The 24,309-nt window shown below is 39.0% G+C and overlaps 2 protein-coding genes across 3 annotated transcripts in view; both read right to left on the bottom strand.

Annotated features, from left to right (window-relative positions):
* Positions 1-56: 56 nt before the first annotated feature.
* Positions 57-10,638, bottom strand: LOC139963133 (peptidyl-prolyl cis-trans isomerase sig-7-like). 2 transcript variants are annotated; one of them, XM_071963678.1, is made up of 13 exons: positions 10,481-10,638; positions 8,925-8,992; positions 7,948-8,012; positions 7,194-7,311; positions 6,677-6,819; positions 6,399-6,495; positions 5,985-6,101; positions 5,271-5,395; positions 4,498-4,564; positions 3,620-3,731; positions 2,754-2,805; positions 1,210-1,297; positions 57-734 (listed from the first exon to the last, which is right to left on the bottom strand). In XM_071963678.1, the coding sequence occupies exons 1-13, from the start codon at positions 10,548-10,550 to the stop codon at positions 57-59; spliced, it is 1,800 nt and encodes a 599-aa protein (XP_071819779.1). In that variant the 5' UTR covers positions 10,551-10,638. The 2 variants fall into 2 exon arrangements, with proteins under 2 accessions (XP_071819779.1, XP_071819780.1); XM_071963679.1 differs by lacking the exon at positions 10,481-10,638 and adding an exon at positions 9,341-9,414.
* A 2,134-nt stretch (positions 10,639-12,772) lies between these two features.
* The window catches only part of LOC139963132 (uncharacterized), a 40,069-nt gene continuing 28,532 nt past the window's right edge, over positions 12,773-24,309 (bottom strand). Inside the window, exons 15-27 of the mRNA XM_071963677.1 lie at positions 24,035-24,132; positions 23,644-23,724; positions 22,997-23,265; positions 21,790-21,948; positions 21,199-21,382; positions 20,822-20,973; positions 20,356-20,472; positions 19,639-19,704; positions 19,151-19,224; positions 18,631-18,749; positions 17,778-17,996; positions 17,267-17,372; positions 12,773-16,490 (exon numbers count right to left, since the gene is read on the bottom strand). Coding sequence (XP_071819778.1) covers positions 13,766-16,490; positions 17,267-17,372; positions 17,778-17,996; positions 18,631-18,749; positions 19,151-19,224; positions 19,639-19,704; positions 20,356-20,472; positions 20,822-20,973; positions 21,199-21,382; positions 21,790-21,948; positions 22,997-23,265; positions 23,644-23,724; positions 24,035-24,132 — 4,369 coding nt within the window. The 3' untranslated portion in view covers positions 12,773-13,765. The remainder of the gene's footprint in view (positions 16,491-17,266; positions 17,373-17,777; positions 17,997-18,630; positions 18,750-19,150; positions 19,225-19,638; positions 19,705-20,355; positions 20,473-20,821; positions 20,974-21,198; positions 21,383-21,789; positions 21,949-22,996; positions 23,266-23,643; positions 23,725-24,034; positions 24,133-24,309) is intronic.

The raw sequence follows: 24,309 nt of genomic DNA, 5'->3' as shown, positions 1-24,309 counted from the left end.
AGAGAGCTTCATCTTTTCCCATCCTTAGCTATTCCTTCCCCTAGTCATTATTTTCTTCAAGATGAGAGACTTCTTGATCTCCTTTTCTTTTTTGGTTTCCTTTTTGGTGACCTCTCCTCATCATCTCTCCTCCTCTTAGTTTTCTTCTTTGTCATCCTACGACTCTCTCCATCTTCATCAGATGAATCGCTCTCTCTCCTCTTCTGTGATTTTCTCCTCTCTGTGGTAGAGGAGTCGCTGGATTCAGATGAAGTCCTCATACCCTTCTTTTTGTGACTATCGTTTCGAGGGTATCTTTCACCAGAGTTCCTAACTCTCCTCCTAGAAGAAGACTGATCATGTGACTGATCATGTGACCTATCCCTGGAGTTGCTCCTTCTAGACCTCTCGTTAATCCTCTCATTTCGTCTCTCTTGGTCTCTGTCATCCTTTCCTTGTCCACCCTCTCTTTTATTTCTGTCATTCCTCTTTGTTTCCTTTGACCGGTCGTCCCTCCTTTTGACTGTCCTCTCATGTTCCTCAGACATGTTCCTCCCCCCTCTATCCCTAAATCTCTCCCTCTCCTTTGATCTTTCTCTGTGGGATGGTGGTGGAGACCTTTCAGGGCTGGATGATGAATCCTTTGACCTTTTCTTCCCTCGCTTCCTAGCTTTATCCCTCTCCTTTGATTTTTCTCTGTCCGGGCTGGAGGAGGAGCTGTTACTGCTGCTTCTGACATCTCGTCTTCTTCTTTCCTGATAAAAGAGTTAAAAACAAACCGTCTCTTTAAATTGTTTATTCCTGCATTGCGACCAAATGATGGCCACGTAAGTTCAAACTTAAAGGAATTTTGGCCTACATTTCTGACAAAACTTGGAGGGCCACAGCCTCCAGGAGGAGTACCCTTGCAAGCATTTTAACAACTTCAACCGTGATACTGAGGCAATTTTATGGATTCCACATGAAATACATTGGACAAGGATACTAATCTTGGATTTGATTGTTATTACCTAACTCTTTTGAATCGCTCATATAAGTCCACCGTTCTAAAAAGCTCTATGGCACTACTGATAACGAGCACTTGGTGATGGTTGATATTAATGACATAGCCCATGGCTGTGACTTTATACAAATTGGTGATTCATTCTGACATTTGTGTCCACTGGGAATAACTCAACAGATGTTTGCAACAATAGACCGCAATATGAAGTTCAGATTTTGAAAACCTACCTTTGGTTTCCTGCTTGGCAGATCTTCCCTCTGCATATTACCTCTGCCGACATTCCTGTTATCCGGAAACCTGGGATTCCTAGCGTCCCTGAAAAATAACAGGAACAGGTCAAAGGATTTGTGCATCATTACAAAATAACTTTTGATTACATTTTAAGGATATTTGATAGTCTGAGGGAAGAGTGTGATGGTATTTGACCTCCATGAAGGGGAAGATGGGGAAGGAGAGGGGCAGGAGGGTAGAATGTTAGCAAACAATTTTCTGGTTGAAAATCTTTCTGACAACCTCATTAATCAAGAAAACATATCATAACCATAAACTTAATGTAAAGATGTTGCTTACCCAAAATGTTTAACTTCAGTGTTTAACCTTGTAGCTAGCACTGTCAAAAGTCCAACAACAAATTTTCTAATGCTGCACATGTATCTAAGGTCTGTAACACTTTCAGAGTACATATTCCTAGGCCCAATATTACTCATAAGCTTAACTGATTCACTAGTAAACTGATAATGCTTGGGTTGAGTGAATAAAGAGATGTTGTATACCACCATGTCCTGATCTAATACTGGGCCAAATGGGCCAGAAATCCAATCTAGAGGATACCCAAGGAAAAGGGAAAAGAGACCTAACAGAAAGATTTTTTTAGCTCAAATTGCTCTCGTAATTAAAGTGATATCGGAAATTATACATAAAAGCAGCGAATGAGCTTTCTACATTGCATTGTACATACACTTAGTGTAAATCCAGCCCTACAAAGCCTTATGCACATGCACTAGGTGGTAAATCCAGCCCTACATTGCCCTAATGCACATACACTATGTGGAACATCCAGCCCTACATAGCCCTAATGCACATACACTATGTGGAACATCCAGCCCTACATAGCCCTAATGCACATACACTATGTGGAACATCCAGCCCTACATAGCCCTAATGCAAATACACTAAGTAGTAAATCCAGCCATGCATAGCCCTAATGCACATACTCCAAGTGTTAAGTCCAGCCCTACATAGCCCTAATGCAAATACACTAAGTAGTAAATCCAGCCCTGCATAGCCCTAATGCACATACACTATGTGGAACATCCAGCCCTACATAGCCCTAATGCACATACACTATGTGGAACATCCAGCCCTACATTGCCCTAATGCACATACACTTAGTGGTAAATCCAGCCCTACATAGCCCTAATGCACATACTCCAAGTGTTAAGTCCAGCCCTACATAGCCCTAATGCACATACACTAAATGGTTAATTCAGCCCTACATAGCCATAATTTCTTCCCAAATGGATAAGAACTGTACAACATTGTTGTAATTTTTAGTGTTTGTATTTCCTACATAATTCCACTATACAGCAATCCATTTCCTGATCAAGGTGGTACTCTTTCAATAACAATGATATCTATGAAAAGTGAAGAGGAAAGGGAGCAAAAATGTTTTCAAAAAGTACAAAATCCTCATAGTTAGGAAGCATTCCCAAACGTTGGGGTACTTGTTCTTGTACTGATTCATAATCAATACTGCACAGATTTGACCTACCTCGGACGTTGACTAGACTGACCCTTCGACGGTCTTTGGGGCATCACAGGACCTACCAAACATGAAAAAAAATAAATGAAACAGAAAATTAGATGTTGTTAAACAATAATAAGTTATCAAGATCCTGATGTATTGTCCATTTGCAGGTTTTTCCCTTTGTGTTTGATCAAACATGCAGAATACTGGCCGAGATCAAGTGATTTCTCGCAAATCACAATTAGCTCACTCGACTCGAATATTCGGTAAACAGCAGGTGGATGTATTTCATTACATTTACATATATTTGGAAAATTTGTATCTATATACTGACAGACTATCCAATAGGCTGATGATGCAAGACATGCCAACATTCTATGTTTGGTTTGTGTCGGGATGGGGGCAGCAAACATGTTGTGCCTGAGTGTGCTTATCTGGCAGCTGAGATGTATTATATTTACATATGTATATTTTACATACATGTATAAATAAACATATCATTACACAACCATATTCTTTGCATCTCTCATTCGATTCACTAGTTGTTCGATGTTCCATCCATACAAATGCTTTAAACTGTTATTTGGCATAAAGTGCTGCAATCAGCTGGAAATTCACCTAACCGTGAAATTATAACTTCCCATCAATTCTTGTCAAAATACAGTGGAGTAATGGGTAAATGCTATGGACAGCTAACATCAGAGTATTGTAGGCTTAGTGTTAACTCAATCATCCCAATATCTGCCCTGAGTTAAATACAGCAACAATTAGTTACGTCTTTTGCGCTCAGTGGTGCGAGAGCCTTCGAAGAAATTTTGCTGCAGCATGGCCTGACGTTTAGGAGAGGAATAACGATGTTGACATGGGTCACACTGCGCAAGATAACTTACCTTTACCCTTGAATTGCAGCTTGGCAACGGACTGACTGAAGTCTACGTGGATACGTCTGTCGTCGATGAGGACATTGTCCATTTTGAAGTATGCTTCCTCACAGTCTTCCTCCTATAACGGATAACAAGAAAACAGTTTAAAGAACTGACATCAAATTTATCACATTTTTATGAAAATCTAAACCAAGATTAAGAAAGAAATCATTAAATCAAATTTTTCCATTAATTCAGAGAGCATGCACCTGTCAAAATAAGGAGAAATGTAAAACCAGAATGCAAAAATGCATTGTGACGTACTGTATAGTGAGGGTGTACATGTGTACAAGAGTTTCACGATTTGACCTCTGATGACCCCAAATGACCTTCGCCTTCCACCAAAAACAATAGGCTTCTTCTACACAATGTGGTACTCCTACACACCAAATATAAGGTCTGCCCATGATTCCCTTCTTGAGATATCGTGTTTACAAGGTTTTCACAATTTGACCCCTGGTGACCCCAAATGACCTTTGACCTCCACCAAAAACAATAGGCTTCTTGTACTCAATGTGGTACTTCTAAACACAAAATATGAAATTGGTCTGATATTTCCTTGAGATATTGTGTTTACAAGCTGTGCGTCACAAACGCACTCACACACACACACATACGCCATAATGAAAGCAAAGGTTATGATTATCATCGAAACCAAAAACCTTCAGACAACCATCTCGAGATGTGAGAACAAGATATTGGGACATACAATACATAGTCTTTCACTGAATAATATAATTTGTCTGCTCTGTCAGTGTTAGAGATATATACTGGAATATACGTCAAATAACAGGTGTACATGTATTGGGTGGTAACCTTGGAGGGCCATAACTGGGCCAACTTACTCTTTCAAATTCAACAAATGAATAACAAAGGGAATCCCCAGTGGCCTGGTCCTTGATGACCTCACAACTGAAACAGAAAAAAAAGGGCAGAAATCAAAAACACTGAATTGTCAAAAGTCTTATTCAGGCCTTCCCTATTCTCCTTAAAAATATGATTGGGATATTCTGGTTAACTTGAATTTCAGGAAAATTTTACATTTTTCAATCAACGAAATTAATCTGTGCATCTGACTATCGTACTGGGTGGGCAAACGTTGGTAATATGTGATTCGTCACTGTTCTGATACTAGCGTGGCATACACCTTTCTTCCATCGAAGGGAACATTTCATTTTTAACCTTTAAACAATGTCACCCAAGATCCACTCTCAACCCCATTCCCACTTACATTGAGAGACTAACACATATATGACCATGATGGTGAACATTGTATGTTAAAATGTACGAATTGCACTTTCTGACTTCTCACTAATTTCAGAGACGTTGTCACTGAGTGAATCTGTCGAAACAGAAAAATTAAAATCAAACACCAGCTATTTTGAGAATGCACCAAATGTAGGATACTATCAGCAACAACCATAGATCAAAATATATTAGTGATCCCAGAGATGGAGAGTCCTATTCCTAAATGGAGACTGAATTAATTCATTTGTACAAACCGACCTTTGATTAAATCAACTGTTACAATTCTACCACCCAAACTACCTATTGTGCCATATCCCTACCCCCCCCCCCTAACAACCAACCTGTCCCCCGACCGACAGAAAAACCTCACCTATTGATCTTGCCAAATCTTGAGAAGATTATTTGCAGGTCTTCGGATGAAGTTACTGGATTTAGTTTGCAAACAAAGAGGACATTCTCTGGAGGTTTCACGTATGCGTCGGGAAGATCACCAATCTATTATAATCAATGGAGATACAGTACACTGTAAGACTTTACAAGGCAAAATGATTTCCACCCCCTGCCATCTCCACTTCACCCCTCTTTTGTTCCCTTTGTTTATTATGACTGAGAGGAACAAACAAACCACAAAGAGATGGACTTCCTGACTACTAGAAGAAGCTGGAAAATGAAACAAAAACCCTATTTTTTCTCCCAATCCTCTGCTCCTACCTCCACCTTACCCTTTGTCTGTTCACCACTCATTCCATGTCATCAACATTTTTGTCAAATACTCCTTTTCATATTTTTGTTTGTTCTCCACTTTTCCCCATCTACTATTATTCATTTTGCGTACCTAACAGCCTTACATGAAAATTTCCAGAAGACAACCATTTTCAACTTCTTCCTTCTCATCAATAAATTTTTGCAAGATGTTGGTTCGAAACCGTCATTAGGAAAAACAAACCAATTATATCAGGTACTGTGATAGAGCTCACTTCAATACCCTTCTTAAAAGTCACAAACCTAACTCTCCCTGTCCTCCACCTGACGACCTCCTCCCCTCGAAAGGAGGAATGGGTACAAGAGAGGAGGATCAACATACCATTTCTAAGATTTGTGCATTAGCCTTCGCTTCCTGCGTCTGAGTTTCTTCTTCAACTTGTTCCGTCGTCTTCTCTTTCTCTTTGCCGATGTCTTCATCAGCAGCAATCCGATCACTCTGAAATAAATAGTACGAGAGAAGAGAAGGCAATATGTAATCCGACCACCACGATCACAAAAATACCAGCCAGTAAAGGGATGTGTCATAACACCAACCACATATAACAAACATGAAAGAGTGATCACCATATATTTTATTTAAAAAAAAAATGAAGTCCATTACTAAACCACCATTAAAGAAAATAATGTTAATCTTTCATTTTATTGTGTAGAAAGTTACATCAAGTTACATAAAACAACATTTTGACAAGAACTTTTAATCCTGGTGGTATTGAAGCATCTACTTAATTCATACCTTCAATTTATAAGGATCAATCTCTGGTGATTTATCCGGAAACTCCAGACCCTCTGGATCATCAAATGGATCATCAAGGATCACGGTATGGTTGATCCTGTGGAATATAAAAAGAATGGTAAGAAGTTAAATTGTAACCTGCCACATACATAAAAGTGAAGTTAAGGTACGAAATGACACAAATCACACAGATCATTTATAACCGACAGCATGTATAAGTCAACTCTGCACTTAAGAGTTGCCGACTTTACGCCACATTTTACTATCTAGTTTAATACCTTATGTCTTGCAGTGGTCTGTGTTTAGCATCGCAAAAGGTTTCGCTGATCTTGTCCAATACGTCAAACCCTTCCGTTACTACTCCGAATACTGTGTGGATACCATCCAGGTAATCAATGTCTTCCCTGAGGGTGATGAAGAACTATGCAGAAACGAGAAAAAAAGAAGAAAAAAAACACCCAATTTCATGGTTAATGAGCAAGTCAAAGACATTCATATAAAAATGAGGAAGTATTTGTACAAGTTTCATCCAAATTATTATGTATAATATGTCCCAATTGAAATCAACCATCTTTGATTTGATGGCTTCATAATTAGACAAAAACAAGCATAAAAGTCAGGTTTTTGAAGTATGTACTGTTTCTTGCTGTCCAATAACACTTTTCATCACTCTAAACTAGAAAGATTCCCAGATCTATTCTGCAGGTTTCCAAACGATATTGAACCCAATATTTTTAAATTATTCAAACATATTAATTGACATCACTTTCCATTGACTGCATTGTAATATCTCACCTGAGACCCATGTTGGTTTGAACCGTTGTTTACCATAGAGATGGACCCTTTCTTTTTGTGTTTAATGCGTGGATGAGACTCCATCTCAAAGAATCTAGCTTTTTCTCCTTGCATATGACTAGCAGAACAAAAGAAAGATAATATGGCCACTATGCAACAGTAAACTTTTCTTTGCTGTTGTAATGGCTGGCTACTTCAAAAGCCAAAATCGTTAATCCATGCCCCTTCACACAGATATGGAAATTGAATAAAATCTGTTAACTCCTTACCACCTTGTCTGTCCCCACTCCCCCCCCACCCCTCCTTCAATCCCCCTCTGTTCCTACACTTTATAAACCAACTGAAAGTATTGTTAGACCAGAATAAAAGTCACTAGGCTGTATCCATTACCATAATTTCACAGAAATAACTTATTTTTGCTTTTCAAATTTCCTGATACACCAAAGCCAACAAAACATGTCTTCTCTTGGATCTGATAGTGCCTTGTCAATTTGGACTAAACAGAAAGGCATAACACACAATGTAATTTTTGACCTTTGAGGATCTCTTCATAGTAAGGAACATTCAACTGGTTGAGAGGGATTTGTAAGAATATTACAGGACTTGGTCAGCAGGATAAAAAGTTACAAAACCAACTCAAAATGCACCTTAATGAGGATTTCACCCCAAAAAATCATTTCAAACAATTCGAAGGAACATGAGTGCTGTCTTGCTACCTATTTATGCTGTATGTATTACAAGAAAACATACTCACCCGAAGACAGACTGTCCCCCAGTACCAGTCCCTGATGGATCTCCAGTTTGTGCCATAAAACTTCTCTACGAAATAAGAAAGACATACATCTTATATAAGAAAGTTCATCAAGGATATATAGAATGATGCAAGAGGTTAAAGGTCATCAGCTTTTAAGCAATACTACAGACTATGTTTCAAATTTTATTGAACTTTCCTGGATAACTGTATGTTCTGTTAAAGACTTATAGAGCCCCTTCACAAAATTATACCATTGGAGAATCAACAGATTAACTGTAGCTTTAATTTTGGAGTTATCATGTTTAAAACGTTTTTCAGATTTTGACATCTGTTGACCTCCACCAATTTCACATACTACACATCATGGGGCATATACCTACCAAGCATGACATTGACTCAACTTGTGCTTCTTGAGATATCGTGTTTTCAAGCTGGCCGTCACATACACACACACACAGACACGTGCACACACAGACGCCAGCACGATTGCAAAGGTTAATGAGCCTTCGGCATCGTAACCAAAAAGACAGTGATCTACACATTTTTGGTATTAGACAGTGTAATGTAGTAACATACGTCTGATTAGACTTAAGAATTGCAGTTTTCTGATAATAAAAGAGGACTTGAATACAATTGTACTGATCAAGTGGTTTCCCTGCTGAAGATCTTTTCAATAATATTCATCAATCATATAATTAAAGGTATGCTATATTGGTCCCAAAAATATGCGAGATATTCAAATATGGTCACCTTTGGTCAAAATTCTTAAACTGTTTTTATTACAACCTACGAGGAAATTTTCCTCACTGGGACATTCAGTCATGTTGTGTGTTCCTTAAAAATGTCTGAGAACAATTTGGAGAGTAAAGAAACTCCAGGAAAGTCCTTTTGAAAACTTCTAGCAATTATAGCATGCTATAATTTGGGGCCTATACTGACTACCTTTAAGCACAAAGCAGCAAAATGCTGAATCTTACCTGCACTGAGTGGAAAATGTTGAAGTTGTAGTATTTCATCTTACACAACTTCAAGAAATTGAGGCAACCTATGAAAAATGTAAAATTAAAAACAATGAACCAAGGTAGATAATGCTTGATGTATAAAGGACCCAAACTTTGTTTACTATTCATACAGATGAAAAAATATACTTCTGACTTGATAAATTGTACCTCATAAACAACGAAGTTTGTCATGCAGAATTCACAATTTTTACCCAAAAAATTGAAAAAAGCTGAACCCTTATCCACCTGTAATGAGGTGCCGCCCAAGAAGGTTAAACAAAGGCAATACAAAATAATTACAACAGGGGATTTGTCAATATAACTGAAACCTAAATATTACAAGTGTAGATTCTACTCCTATAACAAATTAGTGCAAATAAAATTTGACATACATAAAGTAGAGTTACGAACACATCTCCTCACAACTATGTAGCCAGAACATCTCCAAACTAAATTCAACTAAATCATACTGACTTTGTCCTGACCACCTAGGGGTGAGATAATAGCTATAAAGGAACAGCTATATGTTTGGGATGTGGGTGAATGGAGATGGAATGTTATGAATTGTTAGTCAAATGAGATGGAATGGTTTATTGAATGACTGGAGATGAATGGATGGGTTAGTAAAAGACCTCTAAAAATGCTGGTAAGCTCTGTGATTAAGTTGTTTAATATCCTTGAACAAAACCAAACAATAGGACAACACTTGAGCTTGTCTGCACTTCTTACAGAATAGTTCATACATTTGAGTACAACATTTTGCAGGATTTTCCCATGCCTGTGATGTGTTAAGCTAATACATACTATACCAAGAATTTGTCACAATATAAACAAGCTTGTTTTTGAGAATTTTCCCATTAAAATCTTAACTATAGGCATAGTGAATATCTTAAAACTACAGTGATGTTTTCTAACTACATCCTACATACTCAAATGAGACACATGTCAAGAAATGCAGCAAGCACAAAGTAACACATGTAATGGTTTATTTAAATCATTTGCCAAGTTTTATGTTAGTAATAGTAGTTAAGCCTATAGGCCTAGTCAGAAGTTTATTTGGGCCTACCATTTGGTTATCACATTAACGGAACGATAGGGTCATGAATACATGACTTTTATATAACTATTAACTGGATCTACTATTGAAATATGTACTCTTTAGAAGAGAAATGCTGTGCAATTAGCTATGAATGATATTGGGTCATACAATTCCATGTATGCTATCACTGAATTTAGCCATCATTTTAACCCCAAAAAACAATCTATCTACTGTATACTCGTATTAATGAGCTAAAATTAAGTTGATTGCCAAACAGTCTGTGAACAAATTTGTGTAAAAAGCCCTTAATAAACCATAAATTCGCTGCCTAGTTCGTGACCAACAACCCAAACACGATTTCGCTTAACCCATACATCTACTATAGAAATGCAAGGCAACTGACTAACGCGTAGTGAAACATAGACAAGGACATGTCTGAATCTAAGGCTATTCCAAACCAGGGTAAAGACAGCGTGTGGCACGTTAGACTTACAACGGGGTCTTTCCTCAGGGTAAAGATCGACAACAATATCACCCATCGTCGTTTCAAGCAAAACAGCCATTTTTAGGAACCGGTTTTCAAAGCTCCCTCCTTGCGAAATTGCTCCCCTGTCGAACGCAAGAGGTACGTGAGACGTCACTGTAAAGAGGGCGTTTGTCAACTTCAATTCAAATTGTGCAACCTTCCAAACGTACACTAACGAAAATCCGCTTGGAATATAGATAGACCTTGGACTATGCTGAGTCTGCTCAGCGACGTGATCGAGTCTCCCTACATACAAATAGGAAATGCTACGGCTGTTATATATTCCTCCCCTTTCTACATACGCTTCACAGAGGCCGGCGCGATCAAAGCAGGAATGAATGACACACAGCCGCAATCGCAGGAATGAATCCCTCATAGCGTGAAGAATAGTACGGATCGACTGGTTACATTTGGCAAAGAAAAATTGGCTGATACGCCTTAAAGGCATTGAAGACTCACCCCAAACCGCGTGGGGCCATCTGAAAAGTCATTTCTCTGTTGCTTGCAAGTGACGTTTTGTTCGTGTCGCTACAAAATGCAGACAGTAATGAAACGTGATACCTTAATTGTTATCTTAAGCTGGACCTGAGATGTCCATCGCTGTATCGTTTGCACACTGTGCTGTGGGTATTGACCGCAGCTGTATGAACTGACTGTACACTAGTGTCTAATTACCGATGGTAGCAAGCTGTGTATTTTCTTGGATCAATGGTGGTGTCTAACACTTCTATTACACCTCATTTGAAACTAGGTCAGATTACCGGCATGAGACGTTTCTTTGTGCGCGAGTCTTCACACCCTTTAACAAAGGCTAGTTGGAATAGGGACCGAGATCATCTTCACATACCCAAACCTACCTCCGCCTCATCTATCTTTTTTATTTACTATTCCAGGAAAAAAAACCAGGTCATTCCCAGCATAGAAAACACAACAAGCATTTGAATTAGAAATAGAACAATTACAAAACATGCTGAGAAAATATGACATATTGAATACGTCATATTTGAAAAACTTGAACTGCAAATTCATTTAGATAAATCAAGAAAACTTGATTGTGCGATGCAGAATGATTTGAGTGACTGTAATGTATGCGCCTTCACAACAAATCTGTCCAAATTGAAAGTATGAAAATGAAACTATTGGTTGAGTTGAATAAAAACCTAAACAATAAACAAAAAACATAAGACAACAAGTTGTATTATTTCCTTTTTAGACTTCATTATTTAGCAACAGATAAAAATACATAATACATGGTTAACTTGTAATAAAACAAATGAAGTAACTTTGACATACCACACACCCAATCTGCTACAAATATGTCTGGATATTGACAGGACCTTCAGAACATTTTTTTGTACCATTGGTGTCACAAGAAGGCACGTGAAGGTTCATTAAAAGTTATCAGTATAACCCACAAAGTTTGGAGTGCTAGAAATGCTAAGAGTTTTCAAAACTAAGATTGTGACCATCTTATTATTTTCCTTGATACTGAGAAGGATTTAAAGTGGACAATCAAATAGTTAAATAAGGAGAGATTATTTTAAGGTTTGCAGACTGTAAAATGCATGTTGAAGCTTGAATAGGAGTGGCCATTATTGGACTGTCTAGCATATTTGGGGGTTATGCTGATAACTGTGATATGACTTAAAGATATTGTAATTATAATGCCAATTAATGATAACCAGAATACAGAACTAGAAGAAGATAAAATAGTGGTAGCCTATCGAAAACGAATAGCTGTGAATACTAGCAAAGTGTGAATTGTTTGTGTGGTTGAAGAAATGAAAACAAAACGGACCAAAGGTGGTCTTAATTGAAAGATCAGCAAATAATCTGTGATATACATGAATATGTAGTACAGTGTTATAACTTGTATGGCAGGAATATCCATGAATACATTGGTAAAATGAATGATCGAAAAAATATTGTATGATGGCTCAAATACCCTCCCATGTCCCTTAGGTCTCCAAGATACCCCCTCCCCCCCACCCCAAGGGATCTTGCTCAAAAATGTACAATTACCAGTAAGAATACAAAGAGAAAATGGAGATGTATTTACAAAAACTGAATACATTTTGAAATTCAACTAATTATGGAATTATTATAGACATTTATTTACAGAGGCATCTTTTATTATTAATATTATTTACCTAATGATAATGTATATCAACAGCAACAACCATTAGTGAATACTACTGTAGGAGATCTCATTTAGCCCTCAATACATAATATTGTAAAACAGACCAAAGAATTAAAATGGTATTTTGTGTCAACCATCGATACATGTACCCCAGTATAAAATATATCATGAATCAATGGCATCTTAGATCATCATTTACAAATTGCTAGTTTAGTGTACCTCTGCTCACATTGCTGATATCACATACACACTACTTTTTCCTGTAGTTACATCTTCATATTGACTGAAGATCAGCCATCTTGGATCCTCATAATTATTGATCCAATCATAACCTTCAACCCAAACGTATCCACAAAAATGGAAAATATATAACTGCTTACAATTATATAACTATCAAGTAAGGCTTTGTTACCCTGGGCAACATTAAGATATCATACGACAGCTGTGTACATTTATATCCTGAAATTATCCTGTGATTTGTTACGCTGTTCTATTTGTATTTTTACTGTGATCTGTTGTTAAACTTCAAGTGTTTCACGACAAACTTTGCTCTTTTTCTCTATAAGAGTTATTGTTAACTATCACAATCAACCTGACATAGAAATCTCAGTGTTTGAAAAGCTAGAGCAATTCTGAGGACACACACCGGAAGACTGAATGAGAATTTGGACCAGAGTGAATGATAAAAGCCATCGACATGAAAACAACCATTAGAGCTTAAATGACCATAACATGTCCATTCACAACCACAGAGACTGGGTCGTGGCCTTTACCAATGTTACAACCCAAAAGACACATTTGCTATGTGTGTTAGTAGTCATCAAGCAATTCTTCTGTAACATGATGACTATTAGTCAAATGGTTAAGAAAACTTCATAAGTGACTTTTTCCAATATTCATGTATCTATAATGCCATTATTTGAAATGCCAAGGAGGCGCTACAGATGTCATGATAGATGGCATATGCTGTATGTTTCAGTTACATCAAGGCATGACACCCTCCGAGCAGACATTCCAGATCACACTTCCCCCCTCGCCCCCCCCCCCCCATTAACGTTCTCTTCTAAGACTTCAGTTGTGTGCAAACTCTACTGTATCTGAATCCATCTAGTTCAGCCTTGCAAAACGTCAGGATTTTCCGAGAGAAATTTTTGCTCCCATTTTGAGGTGCGATTCTTTTTTTCTGGCGTACCGCCATCCTCAGAGAAAGCCTTCATTTTCTCCCTGAAGGTCAGAGGTCTAAGGGGTGAAGTGGGGTTTTCATCCTTTTTCATTCTCTGGCTCATGATTTTTCTCTCATAGGGGTCCCTGTACACCTCCTGTGCCCCTATCACCCCTGGTGTCTCACCTGTGCGATAAACATTCAAGTTCTGACTATTCTCTGGAGTTGCAAGGGTCTGGCCGGTACCTGGTGCATAGTTGTTGTTAGAAGGGGCCGTCTGTCCGTTATACGAAGGTCCATTACTACTCGGGAGCTGCACCTTCAGGTTAGGCTTTGGGGCTACGAAAGGCTTTGGGGCTAACGCTGGTTTTGAAGACACAAGGGGTGGTGCTTTCTTAATAGGTTGACTTGCTATAGCATTTGGCTGGTACGGGCGCGCCTGGTAGAACCCACTGTAATTGTTATTAGCCTGAGTTGTAGCCTGTGCTCCGTTTGTGGTGTTCCCAGTACTACTGACTTGAGGATAGGGAGATGTATTGGTGTTCTGGTTGGGTCCGTTTCGTAGATTTAATTGCTGTTCCAGACGTATCCTCTCTTGTTCTATTTGGGCTTCTCTCCTATCGTACTCCAATCTCTGCTGTTCGTACCTCCTCTGTAATTCCTCTTCCTGCCTCCTTAGAGTATCTTCATTCTGCTGCCTCTTAGCTCTCTCTGAACTCTCCTGTTGCTGCTGCTGCTGCCACATCCTCTCCTCGTCCTGTTGCTGTCGCATCCTCTCCTCCTTCAGTTGCTGCAGTCTCCTGGCTTGGCTGTCCATGAAATCAGAATGATTCTTTTCTTGACCTCTAGCAGGTGGCGGTTGGGTCAGCATGTTCCCCAGAGAATTATTGGTATTATCTGCTACCATGTCCACCATTCTCGCTTTCACCGTTGCCCTGGTGATCTCCTGCTCCTCCTCCTGGTTACTGTCTCTGTCTTCATCTCGAGACTCCTGGACGCGTTTCTGGAATTCTACTTCCACCTGCAGTTTCCGGAGTCGCTCTTCCTGTTGTGGAGTCTTGTTGGGCGTCCGCAGGAGATCGTCTATTTCGAGAGATTTCCTCTTGAGCATCTCCTCTTCGTACCACTCCTCCTTCCTCTCCTTCTCGTCTCTGTCCCAGGCTGATGGTGAGATGGACGTATTCACCGATGCTGAGGGCATCAGACTGGTCACAGACATGGGAGCAGCAGCTCTGCCATTCAAGTTCTGCGTGTCGAACCCTGACGATTTCTGTCTGTTCATTTCCGAGGTAGGTGCTTTCGGGATGGCCACTGGAATGGGACCGTTAGACGGTTGTCTCTGTAGCTGAGGTCTCTGTTGATCTCCCAGCGGGGTAGACGGCTGATTGATACGACCCTGTCTTGGCAGCGATGCATACGCAGGTCGTTCCACTGTAGTTAATTCATCGTCAGCCTCCTGAAGAAGTTTCAATTCTCTGTCCAGTTCCCTCTGTTGCTCCTCAAACATTCTCTGGTAGTCGTCTAACTCGTCATCCCATGCAGGGACATCTGGTGGGGGAGGGGGGAGAGGAAAATCATCTGGAATGTTTCCAATATTGTTAGCAGGTGATGTCAAATCAGCAGGAGGAGGGGGAAGGTCTGCAAATGGTACCTCAAAGTCAATCGCTTGTGGAGGAGGGGGAGGAGGCATGCTTTTCTCTGGTGGGTGGTAGGATGCTTGGCCATTCGGGGGTAATCTCATCCTTGGCCCTTGGTTCTGAGGTTCTGGTCTTTGTGGTCCAGGTTGCGGTGACTGATTGAAGTGTCCGCCTGGAGGCTCCATAGACCTTCTCTCATCACTACGAGGTGGCTCGGCTGGGAAGTGCGTTTCTATTACGTGTGACTTTGGCTGGTCGTATGGAGGCGCTGAGGAAGAGGAAAGGGATCGTTGAAGTCCCTGCTGGTTAGGACTCGCCATCCTGCCCTGGTACATCGGACTAGGTAACCGCTGTTGTCCCGGTGGTGGCCCATTTAATCTCATATCACCAGGAGGCCCATTCGGCCTTGCTTGACCAGGAGGACCATTCATCCTAGCTGGACCAGGAGGACCATTCATCCTAGCTGGACCAGGGGGACCATTCATCCTAGCTGGACCAGGGGGACCATTCATCCTGGCTGGGCCAGGAGGGCCATTGACTCTTGGCTGACCTATTCTCGGATCCATCATTTGGGGCTGTCCAGGAGGCCCATTAATCCTGTTCTGGTTCATTGGACCAGAGGGCCTATAACCCTGTGGGGGCATCCTCTGCTGAGGGCCATTAGGCGATTGACCTAACTGTCTCACGGAATCATCATTTTGTGAGTCATTAAATGGTGAACCATACTGTCTGGGAGGCCCTGCACTTTGTGGCCCATTTGGCCTACCTCTAGGTTGTGGTACAGGTCTTGGCTCATCTCTCGGTTGCGGTAATCTGCGAGACGGTTCATGCTCCAGTTGGTCGACAAATATTTTACCCTGGGGTCCTCTAAATGGTGGTTCTTCGGGAGGGGCTTTACCCTTATAGAGAGGCTCATGAAGGTTTGATGAAGATTGTGAGTGTCTCGGGTAACCACCATCAGTTTCAAAGTTTTCCGGATCAAGCTGAGATGTGGACTTGGATCTCTGAGCAAGACCTCCCTTCTGAAGTACCCTGGGCCTGTGAAATCAAAGAATATGATTGTATTACATAGGATGATGAGGGCAGTCTCAACGAGACTAGAGGACACGATCAATTGCAAAGCTCCTGTAAAGAGGGATATACCCTAACAGAGTTAACAAACCCTGGCCTCTCACACCCCTCCATTTGCAAAAATAAGAAAAAAGGCGAAGCTTATGCAAAAGTCACACTATTTCTTAACCTGTGTTTCATAATTTTTCAAAATTTCTTTCTATTCACCGACTGTTGATTGGTGACCTACGTTGGATTGTCCACCAATGTTTGATTGTTTACCAATCTTTGATTGTCCACCAATGTTTAATTGCTTTCCAATGTTTAATTGTTTACCAATGTTTTGATTGTTAACCAATCTTTGATTGTTTACCAATGTTTTGATTGTTTACCAATGTTTGAGTATTTACCATTGTTTGATTGCTTACCAATGTTTTGATTGTTTACCAATGTTTTGATTGTTTACCTATGTTTGATTGTTTACCAATATTTGATTGCTTACCAATGTTTGATTGTCTACCAATGTCTGATTGTTTACCAATCTTTAATTGTTTACCATGATTGTTTTCCAATGTTTGTTTGATTGTTTACCAATGTTTGATCGTTTACCAATCTTTGATTACTTTCACCATTCATGACTGTTCAACAATTGAGCCACATCCAGCCAGTTGTGGTTATTTATCCATATATCAATCAGTTAGTGTTTGATGTCCCCCCCCCCATCCCCTCCTACATAGTCTCATTGACACTATCGATTCACTCACCTTTCTGCAGGTCTGCTGTTGGATACAGACGACACCCTCTCTCTTTCCGTAGGCTCAAAATGTGAATACCTCTGATTATTTGGTAACGTCGCAGCTCTATCCTCGGCTAGGGTCAAAAGAAAGGGACGTTATTAGTCAATTACAATAAAACTGGCCATAATTCAGACAACAGACAGACAGACAAACCTTAACCGTGATCAATTCAGCCATTGAAGTTTCTTTCCCACTTAGGGCAGAGTAGCTAACTGTTGTCAAGACGATGACATATCAGAGCACATAAAGAGACATGCTAGCTGGTTCTGAGTGTAATCAGGGCATCCAACAACAGGGTCCTTGTTACTTAACTAACTCAAATCATTCACTAAATTACAGCTGAAATGATGGGGTATTGATAAAACATCCACCTTGTGAAACATTCATATCTTAACAATATTAATACTTCTTTGGCAAAGAACCAACCAAACCTTGACATGGACAAAACGAGAGTGAAATTGTGGAAGACAATTCTTACCGAGATTCGGAGATGACTTTGCATGGTCAGCCTGAGACAGTCCTGCCATGCCGGGGGGATTCCGAGGCATCGTGGAGGACTCTCTCCAATCGTGGCGTTCCACGCGTCGACTACCGTGACTACTGTCCGAGTTGGTGGGTGACCTTCTGTCTATGTCTGCTCTGTTACGAGGCTGGGGAACGGGCATTTGGTCTTTAGGCTGCTGCTGGCCTAAATTAGCTTTTAGGTGGGTGGAATATAATAAGAAGAAAGTTACTATATATGAAAATTGTACCTATCTACATCTGCTATGCAGCCAAGATGGGGAAGGGGTGTAAAGTTGGCTCTTCCAATTACTACTTCCAAATACACACATTTAAACGCACTCTGGTTAAGGTTGCACATTACACCAACAAGATAACACTAGAAAATTCTTCAATAAGGGTTATAAAGTTTGACTTTGGGTCTGACTGCCCAATGATCAATGTTGTGGAACTTTAATTTATTTTCTTAAGAGCCAAAAAGCAATATCTATGTCTTATTTGAGAGGAAAATGAAGACACTTTTCAATCCACGAAATACGAGAAAACTCAACCTTTGCTTCATGCTGGCACTACACAAATGACTGGTCAACATTGAACAAATTCTGTTGAGGCCTTGAAGGATTCCATAGATTCTCTCAGAAATGTTTCATACTTCATCTCTACTTTTCTCTTGAATAACTCATATTTAAAAAAAAAAAAATTATTTAAGGGTATTTTAGTACAGATTTATTTTCTTCTTTTAGTCCGATGTAGTGGTACTCTCTGAGTACATCAAAAAAATGTGTAACCTTTTGCTAAAGGAACATGTTTGATGCTCTCTTTTCTCTTACCTCTCTGCATTGGGGGTGAAGGTTGACTAAGGATACCGGCAAGCCCGTGGAATATAGCACCTTGTTGAGCTATCGTCAGTCTCACCACTCTGCCAGACTTGACTAAAAACTTTGTAGCTCTGAAGGAAACAAAACAAAAAAAAACATTAAGTGCAAGTGAAAATAAATCAATTTTCAACCAAACATTTTGTAAGGACTTGAAGACTCAGTTTTACCATTCAGAAGATAACCTAACAAACATTAATGATTTACAAATCACCTGGTACTGTCTTTTTGTCTAATAATGCAACATGTCACTCTTAAGTCTAGCATTGCTTCACAACAACCTGTGCTTAAAGTCATTGCAACCTGTTCTGCAAGTCATTCTCTGTAACAATTGTATTTTGTAAAAGCCACTTGTATTTTTGCAATCTTGAGTAAATACAGGTGATTTTTTTCTTGTATTCTCTGTGCTGGTTTTAATGAATTCTTCCATTTGAACTTTGTCAAAGGTTTAAAAAAACTTTTCTGAAACACATACTCATCCCTGTCCAAGCCAACAATATTATTCCCGTCCACCTCGAGGATTTGGTCTCCAGCCTTAATCCGGCCATCCTGTACAAAAAACACATAAGTTAATAAATAACTGAAAAAATTCTCCAAAGATTGTAGAATTCCGACAACAATTCAAACAACTTAATATTACTGATTTCCTCATGTTATACTACTCCTTTCACCTCTATACACGAAAAGTTACAACCTGTGAAATTATTTAATTTTACTTTCGGCTTCATCAAAAAAGGCCTTTTTAGCCTCTGAAGAAGATCCTGCTAGGATCAAAACATCAGGCCAACTTACTTTTACACATTCTATTACACAGGCTCTCTAGTGGATAAGCAGTTTGCTAACAGTTTATTTTTATTTTCATTAAAACGTGTCATCGAAATCCAATTTAAAGAATTATCAAGGACAAACCCTGCTCTGAATATTTTCAACTTTCAAGTTAAATTTTACCAAATATGAATTTACCTTAGCTCCTGCACCACCTGGTACAACAGCCTTCACATAGATACTCATCTGTTCTTGAGTAGGGGCCTATAATAAAACAAAAGAAATACACATGAGCAAAATAAGTCATTATTAGATGCAATTAATGCTCTTGAGTAGAGGCCTATAATAAAACAAAAGAAATACACATGAGCAAAATAAGTCATTATTAGATGCAATTAATTCTCTTGAGTAGGGGCCTATAATAAAACAAAAGAAATACACATGAGCAAAATAAGTCATTATTAAATGCAATTACATTTATTGTACTCCTTTGATAGGAAAATTAAGTTTTGTTTTTTTCTTTTTCTGTTTTCAATTTCACAGGCTCATATCTTCAGAGCAATAAGTAAAACATTAAATAGATGGACCATTGTTAAATAAACTGGTAGGAAAACTTGCTTTTACAAAGACTGAGATAGGATATAATGGGAATAATCACGGCAATACGACTACTTCCATCATTTTTACATTTTCGGATGGAAAGTTTTTCATGTAACGATATTGTTTATCCACGGGGAAAATTTACCTTTTTATAATGTTAATGTAACTACAAGATTACTGGATATGACTTAATGAATACAATATTTCAAAATACCTATTAGTGCAGCATTTGGATTTATATTGGTCAGCCTTTTATTTTGCTCAAAGCTTAACTCAGATAAAATGTATCAAATAACATAAAATTATTGTTATTACCTTGAGGGCCACAATACTCAGCCCCATGCTAGGGCTGGATCCTTTGTCCAAGTCTATAATGACTACATCTGGTTCTCTTTTCTCAGGTGGTGGCCTAGCGTCGGCTTTGACTTGAGGCTGAGCAAACAGAAGGAATATTGAGAATGAAGCAATTGGTGAAAGAGACTACATCTCTAGTTAAATTCTGCACAGGGTATAATTTAGTGTTCAAACTTTGTATCACAGTTTTTCAGTCTATGCATTTTGTGTCTTATTATGTACTATAGTTTCTGAGTACAAACCTGCTATACAAATATTTCCTTCAACAAATTTATTTGTCAGCAAAAACAAGCTTTTTAAAAGTTGATCCCCTTCTTTGTTCTTTAGTTAGGAGGTACTGATCATCCGTTATTCTCTTTCCACACAGACCACACAAGCTATCATAGAAACAAGAGCTGTATCCTTCTAACAAATCACATATACTCACCATTGGTTTCCCCGTTTCATTATTTATAGCTGGAGGTGGGGACTTTGGTTCTACAGGGCTCTCTGGGATCGGCTCAGGGGTTGGAGGGCGAGCATGCATGTAAATGGTCCAAGTTCCTATGGCCATTGCATTCACACTGAAGCGAACCATCCCTGAAATGAAAGACCATTTTAATTATTTTAACTTGACGTGGATTAAGTTCTGCACAAAACTGATGTTTATGAGACAGTTCTGATAAAGAGATGCATGATTTGCAGACCGTCGTAAAATATATCTATGATATAAATACAGTTCATATTTTTACAACATGATTACATTAAACACCAATACTCCAGTTGAACTTAAGTTAAAATAAGGAGCACTTGGTCTGGCCTTACCTGATCGAACCAAAGGATCAAGAAACTCTGGCAATCCATTCGGAATGTCCTTCACAATATCACTAGAATAACCGTCCTCTGCGATTATGATAGGAATTCGCAACTCTGGGTCTTCTTCCCGTACTAGAGGGCGCCCTATATTCACATCAGCTTCATCATTGGACTTCCTGTGAATAGCAACCATCTGCATCCCAAAAAAACAAGAAAAACAGAATCAAATTTTGAAAATGATTTGCTCTTCCCAAAGAAAAGGATTACTTAATGAAAAAATAATTAAAACGATTTCTGTTTTGTCTGTAAACTGAATTTACCCAGTTCGACATATCAAACACCTTGTTACATATAAGCAAAAATCAAATTCTAAATAAGTTAGTTCTTGTTCTGATTGATTGGCCTGATCTTTTACTTTTCTTGGTGTATTTCTTAAGACAGCAACATCACAGAGTAAAAACAATTCATCTAAATATTCTACTTTAGAGGATGGCCAGAATAACTCTTCAATCTTAATATTTAAAAATAAAATCCCAGACTAATTGTCAAAAACTCATGATTTGGGATTCTTTCCAAAGAGAGGGAGGATTATTTTCTGACCTCTGTTATGATTTCTCTGGGGATCTGAGTTTCTCCTGGTCCATGTTGGTACATCTCCAAGAGGGTCCCAAGTTGTCGAGAGTTGAGTCTCACCGCCTGACTACACGCTGCCTCTAGCGTAGCTCTTGATGTCTTTTCCATAGCAAACAGTTTGATGGCCTACGAATAAATACAAGACAAAAGGAATAGATTGAAATGTCAAATGAGTCTATCCAAACTTCAGACCTCTGTTTCAGGAAAGACCAAAACCTTTTCTTAGGCATCTTCTGTGAAGTCAGATGCTGTGAGGGCTGCAGCCTTACTGCATCCACGCTGTGTGTAAGACAATCTCTAGTGCTCTGCATTTCACAAAGTAAGGCAATGATGGTCCGCAGAGATAATCTCTATTGTTTTTAATATTGATTCAGCCTCGCTGCAGGAGTTCTTGCAGCTGCTGCAGTTTTCCAATATTTTGCTTTATTTGGATCGGATTTCACTAGCGATTTAACAACATGACTATCACTACAGTCTTGTTTCACACAGCCGAAGTAACCCTCTCAAACAATTTTTTACAAATCAACAACATTTTCACTAAAAACATTTTCTAAATTTTTGAACTTCCAAGTCTTTTGGGTAAACAATCTTTTTTTGACTCTTGGCTCTACAGATCACTATCAACAAGAGCAACTTTGAACTTGTTCTTACAAATTCATCTCTGTATAGCATTTACAACTATACATTACTACCATGTAACCATTTAACATCACTAAGTGACCGTTTCTAGGGACGTAAATAATTCTAAAAAAGAGTACTACACATAAGTTGAGACAAAAACTAACACACCCTGGAAGTTTAAAGATCTGCTTTATTGGCTCCAATAATAGCACGCTATAGATAGGAAAGTTTTCTGATTACATAATTGACCTGCCACGGTCGTAAATCCATCTCAGGCTTTACAATTAGCCTGCATAGCTTCTTAGGACCATTAGGCTCTCTGTGTAAACACTGTGTGGAAATATATTCATGTCTGCAGTTTAGTTAATCATACAGCATTCACACATAATGCACTCATACAAGAAAAATATGTGGCAGGCATTGCAGACTAATTGGTAAAAAGAGGTAATTTTACGACAAAGGAAGGTCGATTACGTAATCTCAAGAAACTTTTCCACACTAGCGTGCTATAGTCGGGGATATATACAGCAGACCTTTAATAGGTTCTACTCACTTGATGAACTTTAGAGAGATGGGCATTAGCTGCCAGCTCCAAGCCTTGCTTCTCTGCCCACTCAAACACCCTCTCTATCCTCCGTTGTAGCCTCTCGCCCCAGGCTTTGGTGCAGAGCTTAGGATGGGGAGGTGGAGCAAAGAAACGGTTAAAGAGGAACACGTTGACGAAGTGGAAGATCTGAGAGAAGAGCTGGATGGTGAGGGCGGCGTTCACTCTGCACCTACGGAGCAACGTCATCACCGACGAAAGGATGTGGAGGACTTCACCTGAAAAGGTTTGAAATTCAGAAGGATGAATTAAAACAGGATGACTTAAGACTCCTTTTTCTGGGATGAGCCTGGGGTAAAAAAAAATCACGGAACTTTGCAAAAATTGCGGCATAGGCTCCAGTTTGCATATGCTACAGTGTGTTAGGATAATAGTTTTTGTCACCAAGGTAGAAAAGAAATCATGGATATTCCGCGAATTCACGGATTAAGCTCATGCCTGCTTTTTTTTATTCATAAGTGATAGTCTCATCAAGCCTCTAACGTCAAGCATCAAAAGTGGCAAGCACAATCATTTCACACAAATGCACTTGTGTGTAAATTATTTCCAAATCATTTGAACACCCTGCATTAATTACTTGTTCGTCTAATACTTACTAACTGTGACCTTTCCTCGTCTCTGGTTCCTGGTCGGTGGTGACATCCACCTCTCATTTTCCTTCGCTTTCACTTGCTCATCTGAAGCAAAGGGGGGAAACAAGTCAAATTAACATAACAATTAGCTATTGTTTAAAAGTAAAGGTGCAAATAAGGCAATATTTGTTTTACTCCCAGATTAAATGCTAACCGATTCATTCAAACATTTCACAATTTTTTTACTTTTTCAAGTTATGTAAAAGAAAATCCATCTCAGATTCGTGACAATTTACTTTCTTAAGTAAACCTATCTTAATTAGTATCAATTAACAAATATCCAACTTGCTTACATGTTCTGTTAGTTACCAGCCAAATACAAGGATGGCTGATAAAATGGTGGTTGTAAACTTACCCTCTTCAAAATCCCTATCAATGTCAGCTTCACCACTTGGATCAAAGAAAGCGCCCAGCGTTACATTGAGCTCAAATCGAATCCGTCTCACCAAGTGTCTGAAGAGAATAATAATACTTTGTCAGAACATTAAAGAGACCAGTCCTTCTAATATAGTTTGGTCTCCAACTGGTTTTGCTTCTCTTTTTCTTTTCTTATGTAATGTACCAAACCTTACAGATATAGTATGTCAAAATGAGAGAGCAATTGATCAAGCTAAGATACTCTCCAAGTTT

This window comes from Apostichopus japonicus, chromosome 21, assembly GCF_037975245.1.
Source record: "Apostichopus japonicus isolate 1M-3 chromosome 21, ASM3797524v1, whole genome shotgun sequence".
Lineage (NCBI taxonomy): Eukaryota > Metazoa > Echinodermata > Holothuroidea > Aspidochirotida > Stichopodidae > Apostichopus > Apostichopus japonicus.
This window is presented reverse-complemented; position numbering and strand designations above follow the sequence as displayed.